The 27,650-nt window shown below is 40.8% G+C and overlaps 2 protein-coding genes across 6 annotated transcripts in view; both read left to right on the top strand.

Annotated features, from left to right (window-relative positions):
* The window catches only part of NR1H4 (nuclear receptor subfamily 1 group H member 4), a 39,228-nt gene extending 35,116 nt beyond the window's left edge, over nt 1-4,112 (top strand). For all 4 annotated transcript variants that reach the window (XM_081957913.1, XM_081957912.1, XM_081957914.1 and 1 more), the window contains 2 exons: nt 652-765; nt 3,646-4,112. In XM_081957913.1, the coding sequence (XP_081814039.1) occupies nt 652-765; nt 3,646-3,884 (353 nt within the window). In that variant the 3' untranslated portion in view covers nt 3,885-4,112. The remainder of the gene's footprint in view (nt 1-651; nt 766-3,645) is intronic.
* A 3,677-nt stretch (nt 4,113-7,789) lies between these two features.
* On the top strand, nt 7,790-27,447 carry GAS2L3 (growth arrest specific 2 like 3). Of its 2 annotated transcripts, none has more exons than XM_081957419.1 (9): nt 7,790-8,013; nt 14,771-14,803; nt 15,165-15,333; nt 15,730-15,842; nt 18,529-18,670; nt 21,934-21,997; nt 23,354-23,492; nt 24,683-24,790; nt 25,217-27,447. In XM_081957419.1, exons 2-9 carry the CDS (start codon nt 14,786-14,788, stop codon nt 26,633-26,635), a joined length of 2,172 nt encoding a protein of 723 aa, XP_081813545.1. In that variant the 5' UTR covers nt 7,790-8,013; nt 14,771-14,785; the 3' UTR covers nt 26,636-27,447. The 2 variants fall into 2 exon arrangements, with proteins under 2 accessions (XP_081813545.1, XP_081813546.1); XM_081957420.1 differs by lacking the exon at nt 7,790-8,013 and adding an exon at nt 8,291-8,631.
* The last annotated feature ends 203 nt before the right edge of the window (nt 27,448-27,650 follow it).

Below are 27,650 nucleotides of genomic sequence, written 5' to 3'. Positions count from 1 at the left end.
GTTGAATAAGTCACTAATGATAAACCGTTTCAACTGTATTTAAATTAAACATGTACTGATCAACTCTTGAAACAGATCAACAGTACGGAGTTTCCATGTGTGGTTGACCTAAAACTCCCAGTAACCCTAATCAGCATGGTCTATGGCAAAAGATATTGGGAGTTAACATTCTGCAACAGGGCTATAGTTTCCCCATTTCTGATTAATAGAAGAATCTTGACAGTATAATTATACTGTGACAGCAAATAAAATTAATAATGTGCTGCATTTATCTATTTTCCAGTTTGAGTTCCGCTAAAGGCCTATACAGAATGTATTTTTTAACTGATATTTATGTATGAGATTTGCAGAATTGGTGCTAAAGTTTATGTTATTCAGGAAAACAGCGCCCTCTTGTGAATAAAATAGCATATAGCCATCCTATCATGAAACCATAAAAAGCAAAAATAAAAACCAAGGGATATAAACCTGACATGGAATTAGAGTGGAATGGTTTGTTTTTTTTAAGTAAAAGGATTTTCACACAGCACTTTCTCTCTTTGTTGATTTCCAGGCTCTTGCATAATCTGGGTGTTGAATTGTCTGAATTTTAATTACCATGGATTGCATCATAATTCTATTATAAGTCTACTTTTCCCCATTGCCTTATAGGTATCTCAGATGAATACATAACGCCTATGTTCCATTTCTATAAAAGTATTGGGGAACTCAAGATGACACAAGAAGAATATGCTCTGCTTACAGCAATCGTTATCTTATCACCAGGTAATTAATTTTCTCCATTGTTTTAGAACAATCTTTTAAACTTGTTCAGACCACAGAACCCTAGGGTGCATTGGTTTGAAAAACCATATTCCAGACAATCAGGTCTGAATTATGTTAACAAATTTTAAGAAAAAAGGAAAGAGGCATGAAAAAGAGAATGCTAATTTCTTATACAGAAATAGAGTCCAAACGCTCTCTCCTCTTCCGTTCATGCAATGAAGACGTCTTAGAATGGAGCACTCAGCAGTATTCCTAGCTGCTGCTCAAGGATCTCTCTCAGGGACGCACTAGGCTCTTTTTGAAGCCCTTTCCCGATCCACCCCTGCCCAGATCTGACCCATTTTTAAATTCCATACTTCACCAGCTTCTCTCCTCATACCAAATGTGGTCCAAATCAGAGGTGGGTTGCTCCCGGTTCGGCCTGGATCAGGGAAACCGGTAGTGGTGGCGGTGGGAGGCCCCGCCCACCCGCTTCTGCACACGTACAGAAGTGTCGCGCATGCACACACAAGCAAACCGGTAGTAAAAAAAATGGAAACCCACCACTGGTCCAAATGTATCCTTTTGGGAATGAGATTTCCTTCAAGCATTCTGCTAGAAGGAATGCATTGGAAAGAAACCGGTAAAATTCTACCCTTTGTAGGATTACAAATGTTCACATACAATTGTTTAATCATAAACATTTCTGCATTAAATGTTTCACGCAACTTGTTTTACATTCAAAAGGCAAGACAAACTACATGTTACGTTAAGCTACATCCTCCAGGGTTGGTATTTGGAGTTCTAGTGCAGCTAGGAGAAGACTTAACCTTTTGCCTCCATACAAGGGAGGGATCTAAGCATTTATTTTTCCCTGGAGTACAGTTATGATCAAACATTTCAAACACATAGATATATTTTTAAAAGTGAGTACAAATTTAATATCATAGTTGTTAAGATGCAATAGTTCTGATCACTAGCAGCATAAAACAATAGGGGCCTAGCTAGAAGAAATCTGTGAGTTTAGTGGGATTTTTGTTACAGATAGACTTTGACTTAGAACCATTTATTGACCATTCAAACCTGGCACTGAAAAAAGTGACTTATGACCATTTATGACTGCTGCAGCATCCCCACGGTCATGTGATCAAAATCCAGATGCTTGGCAACTACCTTGTATTTAGAAATACAGAAACATAAAACTGATGGCAGAAAAAGACCTAGTGGCCCATTAAGTCTGCCCTTTGAGGGAGGGGTTGTTTTCTTATATATTTAATTTTATCACAAGCATGTTTAAACTCAGTTACTGATGTTAGATCCACTACTCCATTGGAAGTTGTTTGCAAGCTTCCACTACTTTTTCTGCGAAGTAATACTTTCTCACATTACTTTTGAACTCCCCTCCTGTCAGTTTGAGGTTATGCCCCCATGTTCTTGATTTCTCCTTAATATTGAAAATACTGCCTTCTAGAACTGTATTCACACCCTTAATATATTTAAAAATTTCAATAATGCCCCCACTTTCCCTTTTGTCCTTGAGGCTGTACATACTCAGTTCTTCCAATCTCTCCTGATACGTTTTGTTCCTCAGACTTTGCACAATTTTTATTGCCCATCTCTAAACTTACTCAATCTTATCAATATTTTATTTTAAGTGAGGTCTCCAGAACTGGACACAGTATTCCAAATGGGGTCTGACTAAAGCCCTGTATAGTGGGATTAGGAGTTCCTTTTTCCTGCTGGTGATCCCTCCAGTGATTCATCCCAGAATTTTCTTTTTCAAAATAGCTGCCTGGCCACACTGTTTGCTCATTTTGCACTCTTCTGCTATGAGCACACCCAAACTTTTTCCTTCTATTGTTCTAACACTGTACCCTTCCAATACTGTTGGAAACTCTGTTGAACGGCTTCAAGATTTCTTTTTCCCTAGGTGTATGATCCCTAAGTAGGATGCTTGCAGTATCCCTTTTGTGACCTTTTGACAGCAAAGCCAGATTCACTTAACAACTGTGTTACTAACTTAATAACTGCAGTAATTTACTTTAACAGCTATGGCAACAACTGTGACAAGATCACAAAATGGGACAAAATGCAATTTAACAACTGTCTTACTTAGAAACAGAACTTTGGGGCTCAATTGTGGTCATAAATCAAAGACTACCTGTTTTTTCTCAGTTCCTAAAAATGGCCAACCTGACCCATCTTCAAAAGCAGAAACCAAGGAAACAGAAATAGGATTTGAATGAAAAAAATATTTCATTCTCTAATTTTTGTAGGCAAAGGATAGTTTTTTAAATTAAAATCTTATAGAGATAAGATTGCAACTATGTTCCTTGAAGCAAGAGTATAACAAAACCAATTAAAGCATACTCTCACATTAATTTTTTATGTTGTCTATTGCTACCATTGTTAAAATTATGAGCAAGAAGCAAAAGTACAAAAATACTACTACTAAGAACAAAATATGAGGCAATATTTAACACAATACTGTGAGCCAAAGGCCTGTGAGAATAAAAGTTTTGAGTGCCTTTCTAAGGGGAGAGAAGCCAGCTCTACTGCAGGCAAAGCTTTCAAGTTGTTATACTATCTTTGCACAACAGAGATAAATATTTCTGCAATAATAGGATTTTGAATTATTTCCATTATCTCAGGATCAGAGTGGGCAACCTTCTCTATAACAATCTGTAGTACCAAGCAAGCTAATTAAGTAAAACTAATCCCATCAACACTGCAAGTTTTTACAGACACGCAATTTTGCATACAATAAATATATGGGAACAAAATAGCCTATGAACAGAGAAATGTATTTCACTTGCAATCGGAACACTTTGGTCTTCATAATTTACATATATGAAATAATGCCTACTATTTTTCCCCATCTTCTTTGAAAATTAAAACCAGATCGGCAATACATAAAGGATAGAGACTCTGTTGAACGGCTTCAAGAGCCTCTCCTTGAAGTTCTGCAAACATTCTGCAAGCTTCATCACATGGATAGTCCTCAACATTTTGCTTGTCTCCTTGGTCGCCTGACAGAATTACGGACTTTTAACCACCATCATGCAGATATGTTGATGTCATGGAGAGTTAACAATCACAAATTCACACCTCTTCTTTGCGAAATATGGGATGTGCAGTGATAAGGCTGTTTTTTACTGGATTGTAAATAAGTTAGCTGGGGCAACAAACTTGAATCCATAACATCAGTGTATTCATTCAGTGTTTTTGAATTGTAAATATTTTCTTAAAGCACTTCAAATAATTGATAGTAAATCTTCATTGAAGTTTACATTTGTGTCTGTTTACATAGAATATCTGCCATGGTTCTTAAATTCCTTGAAACAAAAGTGAATTTCTATTTGCCTGAACCAAGTTCCTGTTATTTCTTTTGAAATTAAAGTGGTATACTACAATTTCTTCTTTTTGTTTTCATCTGTTTGTTATAAGCCACTACTTATAAGTTGATAAATTGATAAATATTTCTCAGAGCCAAGTTGAACCTATCAGTCCTAAACTATTGGAAACTATACCAGCATAAAACACACTATCTATCCTGCTGTATATCCAATGTTGGCAAATGCTGTCGTTCTTATTTACAAGATGTATTAAAGACAAACTTATGGGTTCCCTCCTTTCTTACCCAATATTACCATCTCATGGGAAAACTATGCACCAATCATTTTCCTTAATGTGGATCAAGGCTGGGAAGGATGATTAGACAGGTGGGGGTCAGCCATCTTTCAAATCTTTGTTCCAGTTTTGCACAAATGCATTCAGAAAAAGTCTTGACTATTGGCTGGTAGGGTAATTTTGAAATTATATTTCCTGATTATTTTAAATGATTCTATTTCTCACTAATCTTTTCCTCCTCTATTCGCCTGGGTAAAAAGAAGTTGTTTTTCTCCTGCTAGATGAAGTAACTTAATACCTACATAACACAATGTGTGTACGGAGGATGATTAGCATCAGTGTAGACCAGGGACGTGCGGTCAGGGGAGGCAGGGGAGGCAGAGCCTCACCACTGTCAATCATGAAAAGGAAAAAAAATGTAAACGGGGAAAAGGCGAGTGCTGAAGTGAGGTTAGCTAGCTCACCGTGAATGACTGCCTCTTTAAAAAAGCCTCTAAAGCTCTGAGCTCTGCCGCGGAATAAAACGCTTCCTTTCGCCCGCATGAGCTCTTCCATGGGCGAAAGGAAGCGTTTTTAGTCCGTGGGATGCGTGCAAGAGGAGGAGAGAATGCCTGAATATTCTCTCCTCTCGCACGCACCCCGCGGAATAAAACGCTTCCTTTCGCCCGCATGAGCTCTTCCATGGGCGAAAGGAAGCGTTTTTAGTCCGTGGGGTGCGTGCAAGAGGAGGAGAGAATGCCTGAATATTCTCTCCTCTCGCACGCACCCCGCGGAATAAAACGCTTCCTTTCGCCCGCATGAGCTCTTCCATGGAGGCAGCGTGAGCGGGTGGGGGAAGCAACGAAAGAGGCAGCGTGATCGGGTGGGGGAAGCAACGAAAGAGGCAGCGAGAGCGGGCACGGGAAAGCAAGGAAAGAGGCAGCGTGAGCAAGTGGGGGAAGCAACGAAAGAGGCAGCGAGAGGCAGCGAGAGCGGGCACGGGAAAGCAAGGAAAGAGGCAGCGTGAGTGGGTGGGGGAAGCAACGAAAGAGGCAGCGAGAGGCAGCGAGAGCGGGCACGGGAAAGAAACGAAAGAGGCAGCGTGAGCGGGTGGGGGAAGCAACGAAAGAGGCAGCGAGAGTGGGCACGGGAAAGCAACGAAAGAGGCAGCGAGGGCGGGTGGGAAAGCAACGAAAGGGAGGGCGGGTGGGAAAGCAAGGAAAGAGGCAGCGAGAGCGGGCACGGGAAAGCAAGGAAAGAGGCAGCGAGAGCGGGCGGTGGCTGCAGGCGGCAAGGCTTGAGCGGGGTGAAAGCGCAGCCCCTTTCGTTGCTTTCCCATTCACCCCGCTCAAGACTTGCCCGAGAGAGCTGGGGATCGGGCTTTGGGTTGGTAGGAGACCTTGAAGGAGGGGGGGGAGGGACTGGGGCCGGTGGAGGAAGCAATGCTACAGTGCACTCTGCGGTCCCCTTAATGTTCACTCAGGAAGGCGGGGAATGGGACCACGTGAGCAGGAGGCTGAGGCTCCGCCTTCCTGATGACGTCACCAGCCTCACCAGCCATAACCCTCACCGCACGTCACTGGTGTAGACCCCTCCTAAATGAAAAATATTTTTTCCTGGTTCATAACAGTGGCCAAGCTGGTCCATATGCCTTGATGCTTGCTTAACCATGCTTTTCAACCAACTCACAATGGGACAGGTTTATAGAACCTGGAGACTAGGACTGAGACACTACAATGACTTTCCCCCACTATATGTTAAATTAAATCCTGTTGTGGGTTAGCTTTACCAGAGCAGAGGGCAAGGAATTGTCTGGATTGGACCCTAAAGTTTTTTTTTTAAAATCAACTGTATTAAGTTTTTAAAAAAAGACAAAATACAAATTAACAAAAGCCAAAAAAAAGATTAAAAGAAATGTGGAGGCGATCCAGGAGGGAGTTAAAAAGTCACCAGAGAAAAGAAAATACAAAAACCCAGTTTTGACTTTTTTCAGTATAAATTTATAATAAAATAACCCCTTACTCTAAATTAAAACAAAAAGAACATACAGACAATATAAAAATTAAATGAAAAACTAAACCCATATAAAATAGCCACATTCTCTCTTTCCAAAGAAAATAGTCCAAAAGTGGTCTCCATATAGAATAGGATAAAATTCTAGGTAGGCTGCGCCTGTCTATATAGAACTAAACATTAAACTATGGTATGAACCATAGTTAACAAACCAGAACATTTGAATCCACAACCAAACTAACCCAAAAAGACAACGCCATGTAATAAGTTAACACAATGACCTAGGCAATAAATGATACAGGACACAATACAGGTAGTTCTCAACTTACAACAGTTCATTTAGGGACTGTTCAAAGTTACAATGGCACTGAAAAAAGTGACCTATGGCCATTTTTCACAGTTACGACCTTTGAAGCATCCCCATGATTGTGTGATCAAAATTCAGATGCTTGGCAACTGGTTCATACTGATGACTATTATCCCAAAGGTGCTTTTTCAAGAGGCAACTGGATTTTCTTGTTTTTCTTTGAAGACATTTTGCTTCTCGTCCAAGAAGCTTTTTCAGCTCTTCTTGGATGAGAAGCAAAATGTCTTCAAAGAAAAACAAGAAAATCCAGTTGCCTCTTGAAAAAACACCTTTGGGACAACCGTGACAAGAATCTCCATAGACACTTATGGCCATTGCTGTGTCGCCCAGGGTCATGTGATCCCCCCTTTGCAACCTTCTGACAAGTAATGTCAACGGATTCACTTAACAACCAGGTCACTAACTTTTAGCTGCAGCGATTCACTTAACAACCGTGGCAAGGAAGGTCATAAAATGGAGCAAAATCACTTAAATGCCTCACTTAACAATTTTGGGGTCAGTTGTGATCGTAAGTCGAGGACTGCCTATACTGATGCTGGTCCACACTGACCTATCCAGTGCATTTTGTTAACCAAGGCTTACAGTTTATTCCGTGGCAAACACAGCCATAAATATGTGTAGGTTTGTGTTGCAACATGTTTTATACCGAGAGATAAGGAACCTCTTGGTTGTGCTTCTGATCTATTTCTCTGCCTCCACACTGACTTTTCTAGTTAGGGCTACTGGGTGTTGCAACCTCTAATTCCCCCCACCCCAAAGCATTCAGGGGAAGGTTAAATCTTGACAGCCGCGGCCTGACTCCAAAGCAGGGTGGAGTAGAGAGAGGCAGAACCCTAGCAAGGTTGCCCCTATTCCCGCCCGTCCCCTGCCTTCTCTCTCAGCTGAGGAGATACCAACCCTCGGTCCACACAATAATCCGCGGCGACTGTCACCTGACACACACATGGCAGCAGGATCCACACACACACACGACCGCTGCATCTCTTCCGTTTGACCCCCCCCCCCAGCACCGCCATCGCTACCCAGCCTTTCGCTACGGACGCCGGAAAGCGCCCACCCATCCCGACAACGGGCTCTCCCTCCCCTTTCGCCCAGCCTCCGCCTCGCCGGCCTGGGCCCCGCCTCGCGTCAGCTGATTGGGCCTTTCGAACTGTTGCGGGCGGACGCGGCCGAATGAATCAGGGAGCGCTGGAGCTCGAGAGGATTCCCTGCTGCTGCCGCAATCTCACGTGTGTCCCCCGGCAGAGGATGCGCGGGGGGTTCTGACTCTGGGGTTCCCCGTAAGTATCTCTCAAGTTTCCCCGGTAGATAGCAGGTTGTTTGATTGAAGTGTGATTTTTTTCCCCTGGCTGAAACGCAGTGGGTCCCTGAAGCAGATTTGGGGCTGATCACAACCTACTAGGCTGAAGCGTGGTTGCTTGTTTATGGCTCAGTAGAGCCTCTATGTTCCCTGTGCCATACAAGGGGGTGTATTGCCGTAAACCTCAGGGCGCTAATGCTGTTTCCTTGCTTCCTTGGGTTAGGGCTATGGGAAAGTGCTGGCCCTTTACACAGAAAAGGGGGAAGAAAATCAGTTCAGCTCTTGATCTCTGTTGCAGTGACGCACATATGATCTTGACCAGCAGTTTTATCGCCCGGAGGAAACGGCTTTCTGCAACCTCAGCCCTCATTCCGGCAGGTCTTTTTGGAAAAGGGGAGCTGTAGTCCAACAGGGAACCAAGTTGGAGGAAACTTGAAATAGAAGCTATGCTGACTTTTTACCGCATTTTGCCAGTGGCATAAATACTCAAAACACTGAAACTCACAAACAATGAAAGGATGTGACATAGTATAACAAGCCTGTGGCAAGTTGTTCCTTACCCTGGCTGATTTTGGAGTTCGCAAGTTCTGAATTCAAGGTTATATGGTCGTCTACTAATTTTAAGACAGTGTCTTTCAAAATTGGCAAGTTTTAAGATGTGCGAACTTCAATTTCCAGAATTTCCCAACTAGCATGCATGAAGTTTGAAAAATACTAGTGTAAAGTAATCCTATAACATAAACTGTGATAGAAGTTTAAATAAACTATTTTTAATTGTGGATTTATATAATAACCTTAAAAATGGGATGCAATTATAAGGCGTGTTACTAACATCACATACATAATTGTATATGTGGTTATGCATATGATTTCTGTAATAATTCACCCGAGGGTGACACACTCATCTCTCACTACAGCTGCAGCGTCCCCAGCAAATGAGTGAAGTTGTTTTGTTTGGTTGTAAAACTGTACTTCGCATTCAGTCCTACAGGTTCAGAGATGTGAACCCCAAATAATTTTAAATATCCTTTCAGTTTACAATTTGAAGGCTAAATTGTAAAGTGTGAAAATAGCAGGAAGGATCTCACAAGAACAATCAAAATATTGAAAGTCATGTATTCCTAAAAAACTGATCTTCCTCGACTTCCAGAAGATTAAGAAGTGCTTCCTTTGGAAAAATAATTTTGTTGGGTTAACTGCCCAAATATCTTCTCCCTTTTTCTAACTATTGTTGAAAAATTGTTAAGACAAGGGCTCCTCTGAAGAAACTATCTTTTTTCCTGGTTCTGAAAGATCATTGCTAGTATTTTAATTGTACAAAAAATTAATATGCATCTCTTGTAATATTCAAAGAGCATTCGAAAGGTTTAGTTGAATACTACAAGATGGTATTCTCTGAAATTATCACATGTAGCTTGTTCCTGTTTCTGCTTGCTTTGTAGGTGGCCCATTGAATTCAGTAGCATTTTCACACAAGTATATGAACACGATTATATTATGACTGGGTTTATGTATTTTAACCCATGGTTTATTTTAATTAGAATTTGTTAAACAAGTCATGTAGCCTGCTTCTCATGTAATGTCATAAGCCATGATTTATAAATCACAGTGGCTATGATTTTATTTATTTATTTATTTTATCAGACTTATTAGTCGCCCCCTCTCCCCACAGGGACTCGGGGCGACGTACACAAGCAACGGTCTACGGACTACAAAGAAGGAGGTAAAAATAAATAAATACAATAATCAAAGAAGTTAAAACCCCAATAAGAATAAAAGTTTAAAAGCTAACATTGACAATTAAAATTAACCAAGGGGTGGAACAGTTGTCGAGATTATGCCAGGCCGGCTAGCCGAAACAGGTGGGTCTTCAGTTTACTGCGGAAGGAGCGGAGATCGGTTGTTGTCCTGATGTCTGGGGGGAGGTCGTTCCAAAGGGTGGGACCCGCCACAGAGAAGGACCTACTCCTGGGCACCACCCTCTGACAGTCTCTAGAGGACGGCACCCGGAGAAGGCCCTCTCTGTGTGAGCGAATGGGCCGCAGGGATGTATTGGGCAGGACACGATCCCGCAGATAACTAGGCCCTATGCCATGGAGCGCTTTAAAGATGGTGACTAACACCTTAAAGCGCACCCGGTAGGCCACAGGAAGCCAGTGCAGCTCGCGCAGGAGAGGTGTTATATGGGAGAACCTCGATCTCCCCATGATTACCCGCGCGGCTGCATTCTGGACCAACTGCAGTCTCCGGGTGCACCTCAAGGGGAGCCCCATGTAGAGAGCATTACAGTAGTCCAGACGAGACGTCACCAGCGCGTGAGTGACTGTGCGCAGGGGCCCCCGGTCCAAAAGGGGACGCAATTGGCGCACCAGGCGAACCTGGTGGAACGTCCCCCTTGCCACGGCTGCCACATGATCTTCTATAGTCAGCCGGGCATCAAGGAGGACGCCCAAATTGCGTGCCCATTCCACCGGGGCTAATTGTTCATCCCCAATGGCCAGCGATGGAATGTGCTGGTTGTATCGGGGAGCCGGGAGCCACAGCCACTCTGTCTTGGAGGGGTTGAGCCTGAGCCTGTTGTCACCCATCCAGACCCGCATGGCTTCCAGACAACGGGACATCACTTCGACGGCCTCGTTGGGGTGGTTTGGGGTGGAAATGTACAGCTGGGTATCATCAGCGTACAGGTGGTATCCCACCCCAAAACCACGGATGATCTCGCCCAGCGGTTTCATATATGTGTTGAACAGGAGAGGTGAGAGGATCGACCCCTGAGGGACCCCACAAGTAAGGGGCCTCGGGGTCGACCTCTGCTCCCCTGCCAACACACATTGCGTCCGGCCAGAGAGGTAGGAGCGGAACCACCGCAATACTGTGCCTCCGATCCCCAACCCCTCCAGACGGCGCAATAGGATACCATGGTCGATGGTATCGAAAGCCGCCGAGAGATCTAATAGGACAAGGATGGAGGAACAACCCCCATCCTTTGCCCTCCAGAGATCATCCACCAACGCGACCAAGGCCGTCTCAGTACTGTGACCGGGCCGGAAGCCGGACTGGCGCGGGTCTAGATAATCATCTTCCTCCAGGTGACGCAGGAACTGTTGAGCCACCACACTCTCAACAACCTTCGCTAGAAAAGGAAGGTTGGAGACAGGACGATAATTTGCTAGCTCCTCTGGGTCCAGGGAAGGCTTCTTGAGCAGGGGTCTCACCACCGCCTCTTTCAAGGCGGTTGGTAAAAGGCCCTCACCCAACGAAGCGTTCACCAGCCCCAGTAGCCAGCCTCGTGTACCCTCCCAGGAAGCCAGTACCAACCAGGAGGGACACGGGTCCAATAAACATGTGGTGGCTCGCAGTCGCCCGCGCAACCTGTCCAAATCTTCGGTGACAACAGGGTCAAACTCCTCCTAGCCTCGGACGCCCCCTCTGGGACACTGGGGTGGGTACACTCCCTCCGGATCCGATCAATTGTATCCTGCAGGTATTCCCCAAACTCCTCTGCCCTGCCCTGCAACGGGGGATCCCGCTGTCCCTGCGACAGCATGGAGCGGGTCACCCGAAACAGGGCGGCAGGGCGGTTCTCTGCGGACGCTATAAGGGTGGCACAATACTGACGCTTGGCCACCCTTATTGCCACAAGGTAGGTCCTTAAGTAGGCTCTTACCTGTGTTCGATCGGATTCGGAGCGGGAGGATCTCCACTTGCTCTCTAGGCGTCTCCTATGGCGTTTCATCGCCCTTAGCTCCCCATTAAACCAGGGGGCCCGGGTCGATCGTTGCCATCGGAGAGGCCGCAAAGGCGCAACCCGGTCCAAGGCTCCGGTGGCCGCACTATTCCACGCGGCCACCAGGTCCTCTGCCCGGGAGCGGGACAGGTCTGCAGGAGGTGGCCCAAGCTCCGCCTGGAACCTATCTGGTTCCATCAGACGCCTGGGGCGGAACCATCTGGGACAATCTGGTTCCGCCTCCCCGCGGCGGGGAGTAGCGCCAGGGAAGTCCAGTTAGAGAAATGAGTGATCTGACCATGACAGGGGCGTGATGACTAAATTCCCTATACCCAGATCACTCGTCCACTGGTCGGAGACAAACACAAGATCCAGTATGTGGCCTCTTTCGTGTGTGGGGTCCCGAACTACTTGAGTCAGATCCATGGCTGTCATGGAAGCCATGAATTCCCAGGCTACCTCGGATGCCTCTCCCGTCGACGGCAGGTTGAAGTCCCCCATCACTAGTAGCTTGGGGGTCTCAACCGCCATCTCCGCGATCAGCTCGAGGAGTCCGGGCAGGGCCGTTGATGTATGGCGGGGAGCCAGGTATACTATCAACAGACCCAACTGTCTCCCTGGGCCCCATTTCACGCCCAGAGACTCACAACCGGATGTCTGCGACACAGTGAATTCTCTCGGAGTCAAATCTTCCCGGATGGTTATCGCTACCCCACCGCCCCTACCCTGGGCCCGTGGCTGATGGAACACCCGGTAACCTGGAGGGCACATTTCACCGAGGGGCAACCCCCCCTCCGGGCCCAACCAGGTTTCCGTTATTCCTGCGAGGTCCGGCTCCCCCTCTGAGATCAAGTCCCTGATGAGGGGGGCCTTATTAACCACGGACCTCGCATTACATAACATCAGCCTAAGGCCCAGGCTCTGCCGATCCTGTCCACCTAGACTGCGGGGGTTGGTACAATGATGTGTGAATCACATTCCTAATCCAACCATTTTATGAAAGATAGAGAAAAGGGAACTAACTTAATACTTGTATATCTTTTTTCTTCTTATTTTTTTCCCATAGAAGACTTCCTGGTTTTCTTAAACCACAATTTCCTGTGATTATTGAACTATAAATCTGTAATTTGCAAGTCTTCTTTAAAGGCCAAAGGGAGAAATAAAGAAAAGAAAACCAGGGTGAAAAGGCACATTGCACACTTCTTATTTGTTTCCAATCCTTCAAATCTTGATTTGAAAAACAAAGAATATGATTACTGAAACAAGCTGTGTACAAAAGACTAATGTTCAACTATGACTTATTAAATAAACCACAATTTGATAGATTCAAACATAAGCCCTGAAATATAGTTTAGAAAAGATCCCATTCAACCAGAAAATGCAAATTATTGTACAGATAGTCCTTGATTTACAACTTTTTGTTTAATGACCATTCAAAGTTACAATAGCACTGGAAAAAGTGACTTGGCCATTTTTCACATTTATGACCATTGCAACATTAAACACTTGGCAACTGACTCATATTTATGATGGTTGCAATGTCCCATGGTTATGTGATCACCTTTTGCAACCTTCTGACAAGCAAAATCAATGGGTAAGTCAGATTCAGTTAACAACCATGGTACTAGCTTAACAACTGCAGTGATTCACTTAACAACTGTGGCAAAAAAGATTGTACAATGGACAAGATTCACTTAACAACGGTCTCTCTGAGCAACAGAAATTTTGGGCTCAATTATATTTGTAAGTCCAGGACCTACCTATAATGAGCTGTAATGAGATTTCTGTTTTGGCCTAGTGAATTGTAATCTGAAACACTGTAGCTTATTCCATCCAAAATCAGTCAGTCCACAACTTAACTTGGTATGTAAATTCAGTTACTAAATCTGTAATGTGAGAAGCAAAATTCTAGCCATCAATTTGTGAGCTTCATACTTGTATTTTAATTGATTCCAAAGACAGATGTAATTCTATGAAGTGAGCTGATATAAACATCTTCTGACATTTTCTTTCAAGTGTGCAGTTTTTCCCCCCAAATAGTCAGGCTTTGTGTGGCATTCTTGAAAAATGAAGATGCTGAACATTCTTCTAATAGTTCTTTTTTTGAATATTTTCCTTTGTTCAAGCTGATAGTCTGCCTTGCATATTGGGCAGTCTTTTTGTTACTGTGGCAGTTGGCTTGTTAAGGGCCTTGTTCAAATGTGCAAGTGTTCCATCATTTAATGAGAGCAGTATTTTTGGTAGCTGTTGCCACCATATTTTTTTTCCTTCTAAAATGTCAATGAAGCCCCTTACATTGGCCTATTAAGACAAAGGGCTTTTTATGTAAATGAACTTTATTCCCTGGTGCTCACTGTGGGAAGCTGAATACATTAGTTAGTAAAGACTTGTTCTACTTTCTGCCTTTTTTGTGTAGTATAAAGGAGAGAAATATCAGGAAGACGTGAGTTTCTTAAGTTCAAGTAATAAAGGGTGACATTTGTTTAGGATCTGTGTTCCCAGCTGGCTAGAAACTAAGATTTTTTTATGTAGCTTTAAATATACCACTTTAGCAATATTGGTATGCAAGTAAATTATTTTCTGTATGTGATCTGAAGATTAGTTTAAAATGAAATGTACATGGAAGTTTTTGTTTTAAATACTGTTATACACTAGGATTTGCATTCCAAAACAACTGTTTGCAGTGTAGAATCCCTTATGAATCCCTTGCATTGTCTACCATTTGATTTTTTTAAAATTTGTATTTGCCAATATGGTTTAAAGATGTTACCTACTTTTGATATATAAAAACATGGAATGTTATAAGGATTATGGAGATACAGAGCATGAAAGTTGAAAAAATTATATTCAATTTTGGAAATAAAGTAAACTCCCAACTTTGGATAATTAGTATTGGTTTACTTTTTGTTGATCTGTTGGCTGTCTTTTCAGTGTTACAGATAAATGAAGGTGGATAAAATACAATTTGACACTTTTAGCTGAAAGTCTCTTTTTTCCCTCCTATTCCCAGGAACATCTAGTTACCATGCAACATACAGTTCAGGTAGGCAAACGGAAATATTACAGCTATTAAATATTTTCCTACTTTCTGATACGTATCTGAAGAACATAACCGACTATAGATTTAATGTTCAACTCTAATGGAACTTTATGCTTGTTTTGTCAAAACATTTGGGTTTTTTGAATACTGGCATTTTTCAGAGTAATCTAGATGGATTGTACAAGCCAAATTCAGCTTTTAATAGAGCTACAGTACTCTGAAATAATAGTGAATCATTTGTGGAACATATATTACATTATTATGAACTTTCCATTTTTTTAAAGACATTGATAATGGATTGCAAATATGATCAGTTATTGCATAGTGCTGAAATTGTGATCAGTCTTGTTGCTATGTACCCTAGGTGTGGTTTGGAGATGATTTACCTAGCAGTCCACGCAGTCCACTGACTCCAAGGCATGGCCCTGGCCTGGCTGATGTTTTACTATATGACCAATGGATATCTGTCCGGCATGAGGCAACTTTGATTCCTATGCAAGAGGATCTGACTATCTGGCTATCTGGCTTATTGGGTTTGTTTGAAGAACCTTGTAATTACTATAGAAAAAGATATAGGGGTAGAGGTAGATTTAGAGTTCATGCTGTTAGAAGTTAAAACCATTAATTTTACCATTTCTTCTTTTATAGAAGTCTAGTCATTTGTAAAGAGTACATAATACTGCTTTATCCTAAACAGTTTTTAAGGGCATGCCTGCTTTTTGAAACATTGACTAGTATGAGGTTCAATATTTTTCCTAATTGTTATAGTTAAAACTACAGGCCAAAGTACAGCTTGAGATATCAATAATTACTTTAATACAAACTGTATTTTCCAATTGATTTAGGTTGAAACTATACTTTAGTGTATCTGAGTTATCAGTTTGAGTTTTATCTGTTCTGTACTAATGAAAATCATGGCTCTTCTATAGGTATTGAACTTAAAGCAGAACATTTATTGGAGGAACTTGATAACGGGGTACTGCTGTGCATTTTGATTGGAGTCATTCAAGGCATAGTTAAAAGTAACTCAAATGATTTAAAAGTAAGTTCATTTTTTAAAAAAATAGCAATTAACTTTTCTTTCAATTAATGAAAAGTCATGTGAGCAAGATTATCCTATTAAATGTGCTTGTATTTACCTGAAAGGAAGACAATCCTGCATGTAAGTTTTAAAGGAACATTCGCAAAAATATTCTCTACTAATATATGCTTAGCAAATCTAAGCTTATTTCCATATTTTAAATATAAATTATTGAGTAGGGAGGAATTTAGTCTTCCTCGCAAATGAATGTAGTACATTGCTTTTCTACAAATGAAGATAGTTAAGAATGTGAAACATAAAAATCATATTCCTAGACAGTTCAATTTTCCCAAATGTGTGGAGGTAGCCATAATGTTCTTGAATTTAAAAAAGTATGGTGCTAAATATTTCACCCTAATACGAAAGTTACTTTAATTCTAATGTCATCCTATGTTCAAGTAATGCATTCAGATAGCAATTCTTGGAATTCAACCTCTGCTTTATGCTACTGTATTCACTCCATACTACAATAAGCACACGTGCCTCAACTTCTCATGTGAACTAACTGGGAAATAAAGCAAGAATATTAGAACTCCTGCACCTATGTTTTTAGAATTCTGGGACATGCTGATCTGGTTCAGTTCTCATAAGACAATGAGTGGTTAGATTTGCTTTGGATTAATATGTTGTGTAAATGTACATATTCCCACTTTAATGAACCACATACATTTTGCCCCGGGATAACGTAATGTTACTTAATACATTTTGTGTTCTTCAGAACACAAGAAATCTACATATAACAGTCAGATGGTTTAGGATTATATTTATTGAGGAAGATTTCTAGTAAGCATGAAGTACAATGCAGGAGCTCTGAAAATAGGAAGTGTTACAGCTGGTACAAATGTTGGCATTTAGGACTTTTGAAGTCGGGGCATCAGGTGATCTATCATAAAAGGATGCTGAAAGAATGGTTGAATATATACTATGGCTATTGTGAAAAGTTGAAGGAAATGTTACACAAATTAGATGCACTTAGAATTATAAGCAGACATAAAATATTACAATACAATACAATAGCAGAGTTGGAAGGGACCTTGGAGGTCTTCTAGTCCAACACTCTGCCTAGGCAGGAAACCCTATACCGTTTCAGACAAATGGCTACCCAACATCTTCTTAAAGACTTCCAGTGTTGGGGCATTCACAACTTCTGGAGGCAAGCTGTTCCACTGATTAATTGTTCTAACTGTCAGGAAATTTCTCCTCAGTTCTAAGTTGCTTCTCTCCTTGATTCGTTTCCACCCATTGCTTCTTGTTCTACCCTCAGGTCCCTTGGAGAATAGTTTGACTCCCTCTTCTTTGTGGCAACCCCTAAGATATTGGAACACTGCTATCATGTCTCCCCTAGTCCTTCTTTTCATTAAACTAGACATACCCAGTTCCTGCAACCGTTCTTCATGTGTTTAGTCTCCAGTCCCCTAATCATCTTTGTTGCTCTTCTCTGCACTCTAGAGTCTCCACATCTTTTCTACATCGTGGCAACCAAAACTAAATGCAGTATTCCAAGTATGGCCTTACCAAGGCATTATAAAGTAGTATTAACACTTCACATGATCTTGATTCTATCCCTCTGTTTATGTAGCCTAGAACTGTGTTGGCTTTTTTGGTAGCTGCTGCACACTGCTGGCTCATATTTAAATGATTGTCCACTAGGACTCCAAGATCCCTCTCACAGTTACTACTATTGAGCAAGGTACCACCTATACTGTACATGTGCATTTCGTTTTTCTTGCCTAAATGTAGAACCTTACTTTTTTCACCATTGAATTTCATTTTATTCGATAGTGCCCAATGTTCAAGTTTGTCAGGATCCTTCTGTATCTTTAGCCTATCTTCTGGAGTGTTGGCTATTCCTGCCAGCTTGGTGTCATCTGCAAATTTTATGAGTTCCCCATTTATTCCCTCATCCAAATCATTGATGAATATGTTGAAGAGTGCTGGGCCTAAAACAGAGCCTTGGGGTACTCCATTGTATACCTCCCTCCATGCAGATGCAGTTCCATTGAGGACTACACGTTGAGTATGGTTGGTCAGCCAGATACGAATCCATCTATTATATATACAGTGGTTTGAGATGGTACAGAATACATGAAATTGTGCCTCAGATTAGGTTCTGTGAAAAAGGAAAAGTAATTTGGAAGATGAAAGTCTGCTGATTAAAATTGTACATGACATGAAATTCATTAGAAAAATGTGAATCATATGTTCAAGCTGCTGATAGATTTGTTCTAATTTTAAAATACTGAAGTAGTATTTTGGATATAAATATCCTGGAGGGCTTGTTCTGGATATTCATGTGATACATGTTATTACCCTTCTTTTGCCAGTAATATATATTGGAAGTGTCTTTCAAGCCGTGTTTTCAGCTAAATAAATGGGCCATCCACTTTTTTCTGACAACTGAAGGCCAAGGCCACAAAGTTTGGTATGTGGCCTTTTTTGCCTTTTAGCTGAATCCTCAGCAATACTGTTTTAAACAAATTTCCCCATTGCTTATTTATATGTAGCTGAGATTAATTTCTTTTGAAATGTAATCTTTTTTGGGGGGGAAGGAACCCCCTCCCCACTTTCCTTACTAGTTCTACTCTAGAAAAGGCTTTTGTGAATGTTTTGGAATGTTTCTTGTTAAATTTTCTACATTACTTTCCAGAATTTCCCTTTGAGAAAAGTCCCCTGTAAAAAAGATGCTCCTTCAGGATCTTTCTTTGCCAGAGATAACACAGCAAACTTTCTGAATTGGTGTAGGTGCATTGGAGTGGATGAGACTTACCTTTTTGAATCCGAAGGCTTAGGTAACTTTTGTTGCTTTTTTTGCATTGTTTTATTGAATTATATTAAACTAACTTCTTATATAGGCTATTATTCACTATTATTCAAAGACAAGAGGTGTTTATATAAATGAGATCCTTCTGTATTGGAAAAATACCTTGGTATGTTTAATAAACTCTGTTAAAAAAACATGTAGTAATGCAAACACTAAACAGGGCAAAATATTTTTTGGTCTTAAATATTACAACTTTTTTGTGGGGGGGAGGGGCTTTCTGATAATAGAAGTTACTATAAGAGTTTTAAATTTTAGTTTGACAAGTTTAATAATTGCAACACCTTTCCAATATAATTGAGAGGGTTTTTTTTAAAATTTTGGGATTGTCGGATGTTTGCAACATGAATTTGTATCAGGTTATTCTGATATCTTTGGAAGATGTTGATGTGATAAAGGCTTCATTAACACCATCACATGCAGAATTTAATGTTAATAGTTAATAATCTGTTGACAATTAATCTTTGGATTCCACCTTTATTACTTCTTTCTAATTTGATAGCTATAAAAATACAAACTGTTAACCATGTCTAGTGCTGGTACCTTCAGTTTATTACTCATCCTAATTAAATCTGGTGTTGGGTTTGCATGTCAAGGATTGGACTGCCTATCTCTTGTTGTTTCAGGTTGGATCTTGTAACCAGCAGCTGCCAGACCAAATTTTTCCAGATGGGCTTAAATCATGTAGTGCTCATTAAGAAAAATAGCTTGAAGATGTATTGCTAATTAGGTTTTTAGCATTGTCCCTTTTAAAACTAGATAGACATAGCTGTAAGTCCTAGGCCTATATAAAATCACTGCTTAAATTGTTTGGTATTGTATATCCTTCTTGAAGAGTATTCTTTGTGTATTTGCTTTGCATGGTGTGGGTGTGTTTAAATTTTTTAAAAAATTTATTCAGAATTGTTAAAGGTATGGCAATGTTCAGTTTGTAAACAGTTTTTCAATGTAATTAGTGGGACAGGGTTTATAAGACGCAATGTCATCCAAGAATGATAGGATTCATATATCTCCTACACAGCATATTTTAATCTAGATTCCGTTATTTTTTTTATAAAGGAACAAGGGTGTAAGTTCACCCAGTCTGTATTATATTGCAGTTGTAAGGACATAATTCACAATACTTTGAAAGTGGTTACTGATTACAGTAGCTGGTTTTGTGGCATGAACATATGCTTTGTATGTTCTTGGCAAAGATCTGCAAGGACCCTTTTGTAAGCTTGTGGGGGTGAAATAAAGAGTGGGTTTGTGCCTAGACAATATTCATGTAGGGAGCATATGGGTCTCAAAAGAGTTTCACTGCATTCCTCGTTACAAGTGCCATTGAAGATTTAGAAAGAGGCTAAGCTCACTTTGCAGTTGTAAACCTACCGTAAGGAACTTGTACAAAACATTGAGCTGGGTGAGATGTGCAGAGGCTAGACCATATTAGTATGACACAGGTTGTCCAAACTGTCTCAGGGTAATCAAGGGTGGAACATTCAAGGAGCAAGTCTGTTTAAGTTCTGATCAATCAGATTTATTTTAAAGAAATGCAAGAATTGATAGGTCTGCTTTCAAAACTGAACTGTCAAAACTTGCTTCATTGTTCCTGCCCTTTTGGTGAAAGGAAAAGAAAGTGTGATTCTTCTGGGGAAAAAACCCTCACACCTGATTCTCAGTGTGACCATCCATGTCCATATTTTATGTAGTTTATTTCTTAGATAAAACTGGTAATTGATCCAGCCGTTATAATGCCATACATACAATGCCAAGTGTGTAGCTCAAACTGAAGGTCTCAAGCATTCCTTTGCTTGTATTGCCCAGATTATGCTGCCTTCTGTTTTACATGTTTAGAATTCTATACTGTCTACACTAAATATCTATGAAAAATTATGAACAAAATGCATCCATTCTATTATACATCCTGAATGCATTTTCCTTGTAGCTGAAAATTTTTGAAAGAAGAGATCACATAGGATAAAGCAGGATTTCTCAAAGTGAGGGTTGGGAATTCCTAGAGGGTTTCAGATAAATGGAAAAGTCAGAACACATTTGGGACTCACTTTTCTGCTCTGCCTCAGAAGGTGACAGTTTGGGAAAGGACTTATTTTATTGAAGAACTTAATTCTAAGAATTTATGTCCCCATCCACCTTTCCAAAAGTCTAGTTGAGGGAATTTGGAGAGCCTACCTCTTCCTCCATGGAAAACTTCAATTGGCCAGGCTTCTTACATTAAGCTGGTGGCCCTGGCAATTACACTGGTTCCACTATGCCAATACCCATGGTTTCTGTTCTAAGCATTCCTCCCAACCCCAGTAGGAAATTGTAAATGTAAAAAATGGCTCTTATCCATTGGATGTCTTCTTTAACAGAGGTTTCTTTAACAGAGGGTTGTTACCAAGGCCTTTAACTAATCCTGCTGGCTTATGTTTCAGAATGTCGTGGGAAGTTTTTTTCAGATGTCTAAGATTCTGTTCCTTCTGATTGCTGGGAGATTCTGCTACAGAGATATGAAATGGACACAGGTCACTTGGGCATAACTAAGAGAGGCATACTTAGTTAAACTTTGTGAACAGTTTGCCCAGGGACAGAGGGAAGGAAAACCCTTAGAGTACGGTCTTATGGTTTGCCCAAGCAAATCCCAAAGGGAGTGCTAATAGGGCTCCAGCACAAACCTCATGCCATGCATACTCAAAATTGGGTCACTGTTAGTATTGGGAGCTAGGAAACATGCCTTTTCCATGGCAGCCCCTGCCCTATGGAATATTTTGCCCCCTGAGGTTTGGCAGGCCTCTATCCTTCTAGCCTTCCATAAAACTTTGAATACCTGGCCCTTTCCCCCAAGCGCTAGAATAAGATTGGATGATTGCACATTAGAAGTTTGACTTGGCATTAGGTTTTTTTTAAATGTTTTAATGTGTTTGCCTTTATAGTTTTATAGTCTTTTATATGTTGTTTCAATCTTTGATTGGGAGCCTCCCAGAGTTGTTTAGAATATGGAGTTATATAAATGCTTTAAATAAATAAATGTACTGGTAGATTTCCAAATCAATGATAGCTAAAGAAAGGTCTGGATGCCAAGCATGAGTACATCAGGGAGTAGATTAGAAAAGAACTTGCTGGTACAGACTTATATGTTTACATATAAGTTACATGTGTTCCAAATTTTGATCCATGCCATTGAATGTAGGCAGGTTATCTAGGTTTCACTGAATTATTATTTTTTCTTATTTGCACTATTTTTTTTTACAGTGCTGCATAAAGACCCAAGACAAGTGTACCTTTGCTTACTGGAAATTGGTCGCATTGTATCAAGGTATGTATTCATTGCTTTCTCCAAGTAAATGCTTTGAATGCATTCTCCCCCAAGTCTCCCCAAATGTTCGCAACAGAAATTGGCTGTTTTCACAGGGTACTACAAACTAACCTAGTTAGTTTGATTAGTTTACGGTTTTGTATTCATGTCCTGAAAATTGGATTAACTGATAAACCTCATTTAAGTTAAGAATAGCTGTGTTATGAAAATATAGCCATTTTGGTATAAGCCTATATTCCCTAGCAAAGTACTATGTTTTCCCGAAAATAAGACAGGGTCTTATTTTCTTTTTACACACAAAATATGGCTTGGACCTTATTATGAGGGGAGGGTTTATTGTTTTGGGGTTGCCGGCGGCTGCTCTCTTGTGAGCGGGCTCCCAAAGAGCCGGGCACAGCCTCATGGGCGAATGGCTGTGTTGTGCTCTGCTGACAGCCAGCCCACAACCATAGAGCATACGCCCAGAGTGGCCACTGCCAGAAGACTCAGTTTGGAAGCTGCCGAAAAAGCCATGCTGGGATGGCGGCTGCGGCAGCGGAGGTGCCCTGGCTCTGCAGGGAGAGCTGGGCCAGGGCATCATGAGTTTGGGAGGCGCGGGAGCAGAACAGCCGCTTGCGCAACCCCCTTCTCTAGCCATGCAGAGCGCCATTCACTGGCATTTCGAGGGCGCCAAGCCGCGAGAGCCGGGCGGCGGCGAACAGGCCTTCACGCGGCTTGGCGATACTCCTAGGTCAGTGAATAGCGCTCTGTATGGCTGGAAAGGGGGTTTGCCGGGTGGCTGCTGTGTCTGGCTCTTTGGGAGCCCGCTCGCAAGAGAGCAGCCACCCGGCAACCCCCCTCTTCAGCTGGGCACAGCACCGCTCACCAACCTAGCGGTATTCCCAAGTCACCAAACAACGCAATCACCTTTCCACCACCCCCGGTTCCCGCGGCTTGGCACCTTTGGAATACCGCTAGGTTGGTGAGCGGCGCTCTGCCGGGTCGGAGGTGAGGGGTTGTCCAGGGGGCTTATTTGCGGGGGAGGGCTTATATTTTTGCCCACCAGAAAAATGTGGCATGGCCTTGTTATCAGGACATGTCGTATTTTCGGGGAAACACGGCAGTCCAGATGTCATAGGATATTTTGCACTTTCCATTGCCATTGGGCGAGATACTGAAAGAACCTCTACCATCACTGTTTCACAGTAGGGCACTAAGTTTTACCGAAGAAGTCAGTAACCCATAGGACAATAGGATGTTTTATTCCTATGTTCTACCCTTATTCTCAGTGCAATAGCCACTCTCACCCTATGGTTATTGTCTTAGAATTTTGCTAAAATTCTAAATGTAGTATTTTATACATTTTTCTTTTTATAGTCATGGAGTTGAACCACCAGTATTAGTAAAGTTAGAGAAGGAAATTGAATTGGAAGAAACTTTGTTGATGTCCTCTGATAGTGTAGCTCCTATAGTTTCTTACAAATCGTGCTGTCAGGATGGAGAATTACATGAAGCGGTAAGTAGCATACATATTTCTGCCTATGAAGCTATAATCTAAATCTTTCTGGAATCTGTAACCCGAAGAACCACAGTGGTGAACTATGTAAACTTTCTAGATATTTTGAATGACTAGATCATGCTATGGTCCAAGTTTCCTTGGTTTGGAATAACATTATGCAAGCCAAGTCACTGTGGTTTATTAACTGTAATTAAAGTTTAGCATTTGGACAAAACCAGCAAAATTTGTTTTATCTTACAAATCATAGTCAGGCAAACCATGTTCAGTATAAAATGTGAACCTAACCCAAGCATCTACAAATCTCATTCCAATCAAAAATCTATCTATTAATGAGCTGTGGTGGCTCACTGGTTAGAATGCAGTACTTCAGGTTAACTCACTGCTCACTCCAGGAGCCCAATTCTGAGTGGCTCAAGGTTGACTCAGCTTCCATCCTTTTGAGATTGGTAAAATGAGGACATAGATTGTTAGGGGCAATATGCTGACTCTGTAAACTGCTTAGAAAGCACTATGAAGTGGTATATAAGTCTAAGTGCTATTGGTATAATGTTCGTCAAGATTACAATAAAACAAATTAGTTGATTTTTTTTGGTACTACATCTGATCCACCAATTACTAGTTTATGGCTTTATAAACTGTGAAGTAGCATGAAAGATGAAAACATTTTGTTGTCAGACTTATCGCAGGAGAGAGACATGTGGACGTGACAGAATTTGAGAGCAGCTAATAAAACAATGAAAAGAACATTAAAAAGCCACTTTAAGATCCAGTAGAGGCTTAAATTGAATCAGCATTCAACAGTAGATTAACATTTAAAAGTAGATATTTAAAAAAAATCAAAATGTGCAATTAAAATCCAGGTGTTTTTAAAAAGCAGACAGTGGACAGAAAAACGATGGAGACTCAGCTCTCTGACCTCTCCCACATAGAATTGTTACCTCCTAGGTCCTCTTTTCAGGTAGGTTCATGGTCATCAAAAAGTCATCTTGAGTCATTCCTAGTAGCTCCCGTTCATAACCGGGCCGCATGCTACAAAAGAGCAAGCTTTGACAGTGAAACCAGCTGTCTCTCATCAAGAGACAAAAAATTCTGCTGGCTCAGAACTTCATCTTGGTTTAAAAACTAATTCATGTTTAGTGTTGTTTTTAATATATATTATATGAAGATAAAATCTTTGTACAATATAGGTTAAGCATATTGCTGAAGATCCTCCTTGTAGCTGCTCTCATAGATTTTCAATTGAGTATTTGTCTGAAGGGCGCTATAGATTGGGAGACAAAATACTGTTCATTCGAGTAAGTACAAGTTTTCAGTTATTTTGCTCGGTCACTTAAGTATCAATCTTAATTGGGTGGGAAATTATTCCTTTTCAAGATATGACAATATAATTTAATTGCCACTACCTTACCTTAGTGATATCATCTGCTAAGTTTCATTGCATATCTGAAAATGCCCAACTGTTACTGATGCTTAGAAATACTTCAGCAATCATTCTGTCTCTTTGCTGCCATAATACAGGGCAGCTTGTACTCCTCTGCATCTCTTGGTCTGCACTTGTTTTTTAGGGGGTGTGTGTGTACTATACTTCTATTGCTTTCTAGGGATTGGTGGCAAATGGGAAAACTGAATGTTAAAGTCATTGTAATATTTCATACAATACCTATGTTGCTTAAGTGCAATCAGTTATAATCAAACTATTTTTTAATCTCCTCTTTTATTAGATGTTACATGGCAAACATGTAATGGTACGTGTTGGTGGAGGCTGGGATACTCTTCAAGGTTTTCTTCTCAAATATGATCCTTGCCGAATGCTTCAGTTTGCAACGTTGGAACAAAAGATTTTGTCATTTCAAAAAGGTGCATCTGGTGATACGGTTTCCGATTCATCTGCTAAACCTCCACAGCCTCCACCCATGAATCCCATATCTGCCATTGATGCATACCATAAACAGAGTTCAAAGCTCTCTACTATGGTGTCCGTTTCAAAAAACCCTCGTGTAGCTAATAGGAAACAGACAGCATGCAAGTCATCCCAACCAACAGTTCTTTCTTCTTCAGAAGCAGCAAAGCATTCCTTACCTACAGACCAGTTGACACGAAACCAGCCCAAATTAAAAGATTCATCAGTAAATAACCTTCAGCCATTTCCCAAAGCCTCAAAACAGATTTTTAAAAAGCCAGCACCCCCTTTTCATAACCCTACATCTGTTTCAAAATATAGACAAACTGTAAATAAGTGCTCATCATCGGCTCAGGGGAGAACTGCTTTAACACCATCAGCATCTCTTCAGAAATGTACTGCATCTTCTACCAAGCCTGCATGTTCCCAGAACTCTCCAACTGTACAACATTCTGCTCTAGGTTGTTCAAACAATAAACTTTCCAGGTTGCCTGAAACGGCTACAAGGGTAGGCTGTTTAGAAGGACATCATTGTCCTGATAGTGCAGCTGGGCTCAAAAATGTAGCCAAGTGTAAGCCTCTTTCAAAAACCTCAGCAAAATCGGCAAAGCCCATTAACAGAAATGTACAAGTGTCTAAGCCGTCTTGCCCTCCAACATCTACAATGCCTGCAAAAATAATTTCCCAAAATAGTAGTCAAACATTACCCACACAGTTTTACTCACACAGAGGAAAATTGGAAACTAAGCAAACCAAACAGAAAACTGCTCTTAGCCCCAAACAGCTGAGTCCTAAGTCCTCTCTTATGAATGATAAAACAACTGAGCAGACATCTACGCTAGATGTAAAGAGTAAAAATTCATTTTCATCTGTTGTTAATTATTCTTCAGCCAAGAAGAGGCCAGTTCAAAATAGTAGGATGAAAATACAGGGAACAGCTGATGCAACAACACATTCTGATCGTATGCCGTTATCTATTGTGCGTCTTCCTCAAACATCGACCATAAATGGGACAAGGAAAAAGATAATAAAGGCTAACGTCAAAAGTCAGGCACAGGTCAAAGTCTCCCAGAAGAATGATAAAGAACTTTATTCAACCACTAAGGAACCTGTTTTAAAAGGAGAAGCTACAACTGTTCTAACCAAAGGAACACAGGTTAGGTTAAAGGATTCCACAGTAAAGTCAAAACAGGATGATAATTACTTTGTTGTGACTGGGAATAAGAAACTCAGAAAGTGAAGTACCCAGAATTATAACTGATTATTGCAACATGTTTTTCTAACAGCCACCTTAAACTTGGGACCTTAACATTACATAACAAAACAATAATTTCAATGCTAACTGCCTTGGAACAGAAGAGTTTAAAAGATAGCTAGTCTCTACAAGTGCAATAGTTGACTGATTACAAATAGGCACTTTATCATAATCTGATTATAAATATTTTGGAATCTATTTCTCACATTGATAGTAAGATGATAAAGATGCTCCCAATAGGCCATTGATTGCTCAGTTTCATGTGGCAAATATTTCTTAATGAATTGTAAAATGGTGTTTACCATCTCCAAGGAAAAATACAGCATAGCAAATTGGCTGCATTATTATATACATCTACCAGGAAAAAAATGATATCTTCTGATAATATGTCATTTGTTGACTCGTGAATATTTGTTTTTGGTAAGGGCTTTGGTCAAACATGAACATGAGAATTGGTATTTAGTACTGTTGTGTGTGCATACTACTAAGTAGAAAAGCAACTGTCAAATAGGCTTGAGTTAAGAATAACTCCAAATAAGTATCTATAATGCTAAATTTTATTTAAACTTTCAGTGCACAGAGATCACTAAGAACATTTTACAGGAGTTCTTGGCTTTAGAGACAATAATTTTAGTGCCTTCACAGATTATGTGCTTTGTTCGCTGTATTACAGGAAAGACTGAAAAGCGGCTCAAATGTGTATTCTAATTATTATGGATTGTGTTCGGGATTACTGTTACCAGCTGGACTTATATGAACAAAATTATGCATTCAATTACAATTTAATGATGATACTGGCACTGTGTAACCTTTTCGTGTTTGCTTTTCTGAAATGACTACAATGTATGCTAGCACAGTGCTTCACTCTTAAAATGTGACAATCTTTCTATAAAAGAAGAACATCCAATATATTTCTAGGAAATTACTTGTGTTTACAAAGTGAGAGAATAGCTTCAAACATGGGTTATATTCATAAGCACAACTGAAAATCTTTCAAATA

This window comes from Natrix helvetica, assembly GCF_964273705.1.
Source record: "Natrix helvetica genome assembly, chromosome: 6".
Taxonomy (NCBI): domain Eukaryota; kingdom Metazoa; phylum Chordata; class Lepidosauria; order Squamata; family Natricidae; genus Natrix; species Natrix helvetica.
This window is presented reverse-complemented; position numbering and strand designations above follow the sequence as displayed.

Coding starts and splice junctions, on each gene's coding strand:
- GAS2L3 (XM_081957419.1), top strand. Junction 15,334..15,729: donor CTGGCTATCTGGCTTATTGG/GTTTGTTTGAAG, acceptor GCTCTTCTATAG/GTATTGAACTTAAAGCAGAA. Junction 21,998..23,353: donor ATTGGTCGCATTGTATCAAG/GTATGTATTCAT, acceptor TTCTTTTTATAG/TCATGGAGTTGAACCACCAG.